Source organism: Ipomoea nil, unplaced genomic scaffold (genome assembly GCF_001879475.1).
Source record: "Ipomoea nil cultivar Tokyo-kokei standard unplaced genomic scaffold, Asagao_1.1 scaffold1259, whole genome shotgun sequence".
Lineage (NCBI taxonomy): Eukaryota > Viridiplantae > Streptophyta > Magnoliopsida > Solanales > Convolvulaceae > Ipomoea > Ipomoea nil.
Genome location: NW_017617687.1, coordinates 553,378 through 563,204, shown reverse-complemented (window position 1 = coordinate 563,204; position 9,827 = coordinate 553,378). Strand labels below are relative to the sequence as shown.

At 36.8% G+C, this 9,827-nt stretch overlaps 2 protein-coding genes across 2 annotated transcripts; both read right to left on the bottom strand.

Annotated features, from left to right (window-relative positions):
- Positions 1-4,706: 4,706 nt before the first annotated feature.
- Positions 4,707-5,925, bottom strand: LOC109184348. The gene is made up of 2 exons (XM_019334343.1): positions 5,775-5,925; positions 4,707-5,680 (listed from the first exon to the last, which is right to left on the bottom strand). Exons 1-2 carry the CDS (start codon positions 5,904-5,906, stop codon positions 4,724-4,726), a joined length of 1,089 nt encoding a protein of 362 aa, XP_019189888.1. The 5' UTR covers positions 5,907-5,925; the 3' UTR covers positions 4,707-4,723.
- A 52-nt stretch (positions 5,926-5,977) lies between these two features.
- Positions 5,978-8,194, bottom strand: LOC109184305. Its single transcript, XM_019334302.1, has 2 exons — positions 7,825-8,194; positions 5,978-7,373 (listed from the first exon to the last, which is right to left on the bottom strand). The coding sequence occupies exon 2, from the start codon at positions 7,370-7,372 to the stop codon at positions 5,978-5,980; it is 1,395 nt and encodes a 464-aa protein (XP_019189847.1). The 5' UTR covers position 7,373; positions 7,825-8,194.
- Positions 8,195-9,827: the final 1,633 nt, after the last annotated feature.

The following is a 9,827-nucleotide window of genomic DNA, read 5'->3' as shown; positions in this document are numbered from 1 at the left end:
ATTCAAAGCAAATACACAATGGATTCTCAGCTATATTAGGCAAGCACTTTGATGATAAAGCATTACTGGTGTCAGTACCTCCACCAACTCCGGTACCTCCTCTAAAGCCAATTGCTTCAGGATCCTCCTCTGCTCCAGTAGACACTGCCTCTGCACTTGCATCAGGACTATCCAATCCTCTAGAATTGGTCTCTCTCTATCAACAAGCTGATTACTATCAGTCTACTCTTACAAGTCTTCAGAATTCAATTGCCCCTCTTCAAGCTGTAGTCGCTACAACTGAAGACAATCTGGTTGCTACTCTGCGCAAGATTTCAAGGATAGAAGATGAAATTGCTTCCATATTGTTTGGAGAAAGAATTATTTTCTTTAAATTTGTATTCTCTACTCGATAGTCGGTATAAGTAGAAAGAGACGGAGTAAACTCAGTGAGGAGTTGAAAACCTGGTGGAGTTCAAGGCCAGCTTGGTGTTCAAGGCTTGAACGTCTAATATTGTACTAAGGGGTAGTGCAATCTTCCTATGAGTTCCAAGGAGAAGAGTGGAGTAGGCTGTGTTGGCCGAACAACTATAAAATCGTTCTCTCTTCTCTCTTTACTTGACTTACTGCTTTCATTGCATATTATCACAAACCTAACATTTCACAAGAACAAATTATGTGCAAATAATTTTAAAAAGGGGTTGACATAATTTCTATTGTGCATACTCATCGAAAGGTTAAAGTTACCTCTTGAGTTCTTTAACAATTCGTAACAATTTTTTAAATTTTAACAAGTCTACTCAACCCCCCCCCCCCCCCCCCCCAACTTGTACTCTAACCCCCACCGAGACCAACATCATCCGTTTTTTCAGTACTACTGACTCTGTTACAATGTAGTATCTGTTCATAGCTACTTTTACAACCTACTGAAGCACAAAAAGCCAATACCCCGCACCCCCCAATTCCGATGCCATTCACGTAAAACAACCCGCTCATACCCCATCTTCACCTAGTGCTTTTTAGAATGAACACACTCTACTTTAGTCTCCAAAATAATCATGTCGGGTTTCTTTGCAAACACCAAGCTCTGTACTTCACAAACTGTATGTGGATTATCCAAGCCATGACAATTCTAACTTAAAACGCTCATTGGGATGGGCGACTCTAGAAACCAATACCCTTCAAAATCAAGTTTTTTTACCCTTCCTCCATCTCCACACCTTCCTTTGCCCTCCCCTCGCTTCTTTGTTTAGGGCATGTTAAAACCCCCATAGCCTCCATCCTCGCCCCTCACATAACGTCCTCTTTCCCCCGATCGAATGTCTCCTTACTCGCCAGTCTGATTCCCCTCGCATGTAACCCCTTAACAAGCCATGGTGCTCCTATTGCCCGCACACCCCTTCTCGATTCGGCTCGCATCGACCCCCCTCCCCCAAACGGTTACCCCTTCGATCCTACATTAGCACTTTGTGCCTTCATTTGAAATCGATTCGTATACCCATGAGGTAGATCAAAAACTTACACCAATAATCCAATAAGTTCAACACTATGAGATCTGAAACATCGCTCAACTCTAGAAGTTTAGACACAAAAGAACGATTCTTGAAAGCCCAAGGTCCCTCGTCCAAGGTACATTGAGCATTAGACTTATCAAAAAATTCAAACAGAAAAAGATTGTTCTGCACATTTGAAACTTGGATCCCCATAAGCAGATGCAAAACTAAAGCCAGAACATTGCGCATGATATCAAATTTAATCGCCTTATCCGTTAGAAATATGTCCACGATCACCCGTGAAGCTTGTTGGTGAGCCCCAAAGACCGCAGTCAACTCCCTCGGCATAAGGGCAGATGTCCTCTTCTTCACTCTCCAAAGTTATAGTAGCCTATTTGTGTGAGGTCCTCCATCCTGAACGATTAAGACTGAGCAGAGAGCAAAGCGTAGAACACAAATACAATAAACAGGCCCCAAAAATCCTAGGGAGGAAAAGGCTCTCTAGGGTTTAGAGAGAGAAAATACAATGTTTTCTATTTGAAAAACGAAAACTAGAAAAAGTTTAAAAAGTTTTACTTAATTAGTTTAATTATGTACTTAATTTGTGGTCAAGTAGCTTGTAGTTCAATGTTATTTCTGTGACTCTCCCCAATAGGAGGTCGCAAATTTGAACCTCAATCGATATATTGTCTCTTAATTTGTGTATATTTTGTTTGATAGGACGATTACCAATTGGCCAATTCAATACGCACTCAACAATATACTCAATTGCTACCATTCTCATAAATGTTGTAAAAAGTAAAAGGGTGAAGTGTCAAATAGCACCCTGAACCAACAACGAAATGTCATCCCGCACCCTAATCTTATATAAGTGATTATTTGATTCATAAACCAAAAAAAATTGTTCGCCTAGCCTTTTTAACAGGTTTCCCTGTTGCTTAGATGACGTGGCTCCGGTTAAAATCTGACGTGGAAATAAAAGGTACGAAATTCTCTTATTTGACGTTAAAATGTAACAGTTTCCTACGAATTTGGGTTATTTAAAAAATATTCATTTTCTGCATATCTCAAAAACGTATTGTAGACGAAGACGAAGACGACTGCCTGGGTTTTCCGTTTCCTCCGTCGGCGACGACCCAATTTCAGTTTCAGTTTCCATTCCCTCCGTCGAAGCCACACTCTCCAAGATGTCATCTTCCTCAACTTCATCACGGGTTAAAGTAAACATGGAGTATGAGCCTAGTGTTTATTATAATTGTGGATTGAAAGCTCCAATGTGCACAAGTAGAGAATCGGGAAAGAAATTCTTTGGGTGTCAAAGATGGAAGGTATGTATTTATTGAAATTTTGTATGAATTTTGATTTTTCAATTGTATTAAAGTTAAAGCTAGGGTTCGTTTTTGGGGCATTTTAATTGGTTTTTTTATTGTGGTAATTTTTTACTTTTTTTATGGGTAATTTTGTTAATTGAGTTGTATGTATAGGATGGCAATGGTTGTGGCTTCTTCCTTTGGAATGATCATAGTGCAAGGAGGATTGAAGGTGAGCATGAAGATCTAAAGAAGATGGTGGTATCTTTGAGGAATGAAATCGAAGTTGTTAAAGAATTAATTGTAAATGAGTATTGTGGTATGAAAAAAGAAAAGGAAGTGTTGAGGATCAAGTGTGTTGTTCTCCTAATTGTAATTGTGGTGCTTCTAGCAAAACTTTGTAGTTAGAAATTGTAATGGTTTGGCATTGTAATGAAAAATTGATAGTTTGCAATTTAATATCCAGTTTGCACTTTCAATTTCCAGCTTGCATTGAATTCCAGTCTGCACTGTCATTGTTGCCATAATTGTTCAATGAAGCAATTTTTTATTTCTGCCATAATTGCAGAATTCCAGTCCAGCTTGCATTGAATTGTTGTCATATTTTCCAATCCATTTTAAATTTCTGCAATTTTGAATAGTTGCCATAATTGCTGAATTCCAGTCCATTCTATTCTTGGGCAAACTTGTTGATTTCCAGACCACAATCAGTAGTGCATAACATGTAAACCAATTGTAATCTTAAAGCAACTCAAACCACCTAAATTGGGGAACCAATACAGTAAACCAATACATGTAACCAAGCTGATGAAGCTGTCTTAAGCTCTAAAAGCAATCATGGGAGTACTGGTCTAGGAAGCTGTTGCTGAGACCAGTTCTGCCCAATTTTGCAGAATAATGTGATGATTTTAAGCTACTAAGTGGATATGAAATACCATCAAGATTATGTAGTCTAATGGTACTCGAGTTGGACTTCCATTTGGAAAGTTATGAGTTCGAGCCTCAGTGAAGGTGTTATATATCCATTTAGTAGCTTCTTGCTAGTTTTAAGCTTCTAAGCAATACACAATCTGTAAGCTTCTAAGCAATACACAATCTGTAAGCTTCTAATCTGCCTGGCAGTCTACTTAGTCTAGTCTGCAATAATTGATTATTGCAGACTAATTCAAATTGTCTGCTTAGTAATTGATTATTGCAGACTAATTCAAATTGTCTGCTTAGTCCTCTGCAAGCACCTTGAGGGTGGTTAAAGCTAAGAGACACCTTATATCACCCCAGTCTGCTTAGTCCTCTGCAAGCACCTTGAGGGTGGTTAAAGCTAAGAGACACCTTATATCACCCCATGATGCATATGGCCAGTATGCTGAGGGTGATAAAAGGAGTTCCTATTGCCAGTATGAAATAAGTTCGGGGGAACTAGTCCATGAAGTCGATTTAGCTGAGACTTGTTCTGCCCAATTGAGAAATGAATGAATACCCAATGATGGATTGTTTGCTGGACAATCTCTGAGGGTCTACAGCTTGTTGTGGTACTGGCAGCAGGGATGAGGCTCTATTGAGCTGACCTGCTGTGCAGATATTTGTTTGGTGGATCTACAACTTTAGAGATGAAGCCATTTCTTGCAGGTTGATGCAGATGAGATTGATGTTTAAAAAAAAATACAGTAAACCAATACAAAATTCAGTTTTCTGGCTAATACAGTAAACCAATACAAAACATCAGTAAGCCATAAACAAGTGAATAAGCATTATGTTGCCAAAAGTTACTGCCAAACAAGTGCCAAAAATCATTAAGCATTAAGGCAATAAGCCATATGTACATAAGTCATACTACATTGTACATTACACAAGTGAATAAGTCAGATTTACATAGAATACATAAGCCAAAACAGTCATAACAGTCATTCAGGTTTATGTTGCCAAAAGTCACTGCCAAAACAGTCAATCACCAGCTTGTCCTTGTTGGGTAGGACAATATCTTTTGTTGTGCCCCTTCCCCTTGCATAGCTGACAGGTCATTACCCTTCCCTTCCTTGACAACTTTCTAACCTCTTCACTTATTTTGTTTTTATCCTTGTTCTTTTCATCATGTTCAAGCTTTCTTTTTTTCTTGGGTCTGCCGGTCATCTTCCTTGGAACTGGAGCATGTAACTCACCACCTTCAGCCCTTGGCCAAAATTGTTCTCCATTTATGGGCTGTAGTACATGCTCATAGGTCTTCATGTACATCTCTTTACTGTAACATATATGTATGTACTGATCTGGCTGATCCCCCTTGTGAAATATTGCACAAATGGAATGAGGACATGGCAAACCAGTTAATTGCCACATTCTACAAGAACAAGTCCTCAAATCTAAATTGACCTTGAATTGAAACCTTCCCTTTTTCACCTCATATCCATCAACTCCATTGAAAACCACCTCCCAATCTTTACTCCCAATAATGTTTTCATTCAACTTCTTCATAATAATAGTGCCATAATTCCCATTCCATCTTTCACCAAGTGCTTTCTTCTTTGCAACCCTCTTCATCATTGCAACTCTTATGTCCTCTAGCATTGGAATGATATTCTTACTCCTTGCATCCAACAATGTCTTATTGAATGCTTCACTCAAATTATTGTCTGTCATGTCACATCGCACTTCCTCTTTGAAAAAAGCTTTGCACCAAAATTTCATAGGATACTTATTGAGATCATGAAGAGCTGCAGCATCTACCTTCTGTAAAGCTTTTACCTTATCTGTAAGTAGTGCTTGATTAGGGGTCTTTGCAATCTGCCAAAACAGTCCCTTTAGAACCATCCCTCTGTGAGTCTTACTCCAATTGGCATGGACATGCCTAGCACAATTTCTGTGCTCAACACCAGGGAATAGTTCCTGAATTACAGTAGATAACCCCTGTAGAAACAAGAAACAGATTATAGTAAACAGAAACACAAACAGATTATAGAAAACAGAAACAGAAACATATTGAATGTAGAAACAGATTTACCTTCTGTTGATCACTCATTAAAGTCCATTGAGTGCTGTCCTCAATCTCCAAGTCAGTCTTCAAAAGATTCAAAAACCAGCTCCATGACGAGTTATTCTCAATCTCTACCACAGCCCAGGCAATTGGGTACATTTGATTGTTCCCATCTCTGCCCACAGCTGAGAGGATCTCACCTTTCAATTTACCTTTCAGAAAGCAGCCATCTAGACCAATAAACTTCCTACAACCCCTAGAAAACCCTTCTTCATTGCATTAAAACACACATATATCCTCTGAAATACCAAGGGTGAATTAGGAACAGTGCTAGTTGTGTGAATCTTCACAGTAGAGCCTGGGTTAGAATTCAAGCATTCTTGTGCATAATCCCTAATCCTTTTGAACTGGCTCTCATACCCTATGTCAAGCTTCTTCAGAATCCCAGTAATTGCCCTTCTGCACATACTAACAGTGACATTGAGGTTCAACTCAGACTTTATATCTTTGCTCAACTCAGAATACCCAATAGTTGGATTCTGCCTAACCTTGTCTTCATATTTCCATTCTAACCATTTTTTACTAACAATGCCTAAGGTGAATTGACTGTTGCATTTATGATCTAAATGAATAGCTTTCAATTGAAAACACTTTGTTCTTTCCTCCCACCCTGCACTCACATGAAATCCACACCCCTTTCCAAGACATTCCACTCTAACATACTTTAAACCATTCTTCTTCCAAAATAAATCCCTCTTGGTGTGTATAGCATAACTTATCATGGCAAGTTTGAACTGCACATTATCATCAAAATACATGCCTAATTCAAGAAAGGGTGGATCAGATTTAGAGTTATATTTAGGGTACTTATCATTGTACCTTGATTGAACCTCATTCCCATCCTCATTCTCCAAGTCTTCTTCAACAGTTGGTGGATTTTGTGAATCATAGTACACAGAATCTGCCTCATCTACTAAAGGATTTTCAGATGTGGGCACAGATTGTGGTATAGGTTCAGCTTGTACTCCTATTTTCCTTTTCCTCTTAGTCCTATTTGTAGTCTCCTCACCTTCACTGTCACTACTTATATGCTCACTGCCACTATAATCAGCATCTACTTCACTCCCTTCTTCCTCACCCTCACTGCCACCATGCTCATCTTCTGAAGTTTCTGCCCCCCCTTCCTCACCCAATACTTCATCTTCTACCCCTAATCTCTCACCCAATATATCAGCTTCTGCCACCTCTTCCTCACCCACTAATCCAGCTTCATTCCCATCATCCTTAGGCCCAGGCAAACATAAACCAACCACCTCAGGCTCATCTACCCCATGCTCAACATATATCTCACACTTTTGATTTTCACGAGCAATCTTAGCTAAATGTAGACTACTAGCATCATTATGTAAGAGTTTTAAAGCTGTAAAGGGTTCAGAGGTCAACTTATAGGTAAGTGAAACTATTTTCCCATATCTTTGGGCTGATATATATTTCATTAAGTGGGGATAACATATTAAGTCAGGGTCCACATCCAGTACCTCTGTTTCACCATTCAAATATTTTAACGCAGGGGATTTGACAAAATTACCACCATGATGAATTATTAAATCCACCCTATTAGTCATCCTGACACAAAAAAATACAATGCACATTTTAACATTAAAGCAACATCATGCAGTTTATACAGAGCAGCAAACTAGAGCAGCAACATCATATAGTATATATAAAGCACATTTCTACACTTAACAAAGTAGAGCAGCAAGACCAAAAAAACAGCCTAACTGGAGCAGGACCACAGTATATACAGACAAAAACAACTTAAACCCAGGACCCCACTGCATCACAATCAATACAAAATTAAACAAAAGCTAAAGCAGTAGGTCCCCACTACATTTAAAGACAGTATATTCAATTTAAACATATATAGGATTTAAACATATTCAATCCCCACTACGAAAAGCTAAACATATATTCAATTTATAGACAATATAGCATGACCCCACTACATCACAATCGATACAAAATTACATATTAAAAGCATATATTCGCAAGGATACTCAGATATTATTCTACATACCTTACTCGGTTTGAGGTTTGAGCCTTCTTTCCAGTCTTCTTTCCAGTCTTTTCGGTTTAGGGATTTAGGGTTTCGAACTACAATTACAGATTAGGGCTTAGGGCTTAAGCTAGAGATTAGGGATGGGTTTGAGATTATGGATTTGGGAATGAGATTCTTCAAGTCGCGATAGGGATTTGGGATTTAGGTTTCTTCAAACTTTGATAGGGATTTGATTTGAAATACGCAGAAATTAGAGTTGATTTCGAAGTTGTTATTACAGTAAATAGTTAATGGATGCCACATCTACAAAACATGACACGTCGCAGCCAAGTCATTGCCACATCACCAACTTATAACCTTTAACTTGAAGGTTACCTGTTAAAAAGGCTAGGCGAACAATTTTTTTTGGTTTATGAATCAAATAATCACTTATATAAGATTAGGGTGCGGGATGACATTTTATTGTTGGTTCAGGGTGCTATTTGACACTTCACCCAAAGTAAAAATATATCAATTTAAATTAAATAAATAATAAAATTTAATACTTTATAAGAAAGTGTTTTAAATGAGAATTTCAAACACTAACTAATGAACAAACAAGACCGTCATCTGCTGTTACAAAAGAATGATTTTGAATCTGATTTCTCAAAGTTGTCAAATGTACAAGAGATTAACAACCCGCCATGCGATGCCCAAAAGTTTTCAAACATATATACTTATAACAATAATGAGAGATCAAATATGTTAGATCCGTCAGGGTGCACGACAGCTATTTATTGTTGACTTATCAAACAAGCAAAGTTCTCTCATAAAGTTTCAAATTCACTAACAACAGTATTCATGGTTTGTTCTTCTAACCTTTCTGCCTTTTTCTTTTCATTTTTGATACTATAATTTATTGTATCTCTGCAAAAGTAAAGGTTTACGGTGCCGCTTGCCGAGTGTTTGAGTACAAGTTTAAACGTTGTGGAAGGCTTTAGATTTGTGGTGGAAACAGAGACGGATTCAGAAAATCATTTGAGTGGGGACAAAATTTAAATGACTTAACAAATATCAAACAATCATAACAAGGTTAAAATATAAAATACATTATAAATTAAAATAGAATATTTTTGATAGATTACCCAATAGTTAAGGTCGGAGCAAAAAATATACTTGAGTAGGTGAAAATGTCAAAATATTTATGACAAAATATGAATTGAAACATAATTAATTAGACAAAATAATTTGAATTACACTATATTCATAAATACTTTTTAATTTTAACTTCTTTTAGTTAGATCAATTTTAAGTTTTTCTAAATTAATTCGAATACAATGAATTATAATATAAACTTGTATATTACATTAATTAAATAATTCATAAAAAGTAGAATAAAAGAGCATTAAGTTTGGAGTTCAACCAACTAAGCTACTTAAACTATTAACAATTTAAATATAAATATAAGTTTTATATAACATTTAATGCTATATATATATATATATATATATATATATATATATATATATACACATACATTTATATATATATAAAGGGGTGGGGTGGGAGGAGTTGCCCCCATAATGGCTCCGTCTCTGGCTGGAAATATTCATATAGTAATCTTAACAAACTCAAAATATTTCTTATTCACTTTGGAGTTACATCGAATGCAATAAGCATGTTGCTCGACATTTTAGAATTATTAGGATTTTCTATGCTTAGATTTATTGTTAGAAAAATAGCAAAAATATATAGCACTGTAAGTAGCTATTTTATGGTACAAATATATGTAGGTACACTTTTGATTTGGGTCGGGTCAACACGAATTCGGGTTATTTGTAGTGAGAAGAAGAGATCGATATATAGTAGCTGAAAACGGATAATGAGTGAGGAGAAATTGATTATCAAAGTAAATCCATTTGAATTGGAAAATAGAGGTGAAATGCTTGTAAAAAGCACTTGTCCCACATCGAAAAAAGAAGATGATTTGCATCACTATATATACAAGAACCTTTTAAAAATAATTCAAATTGTATAGCATA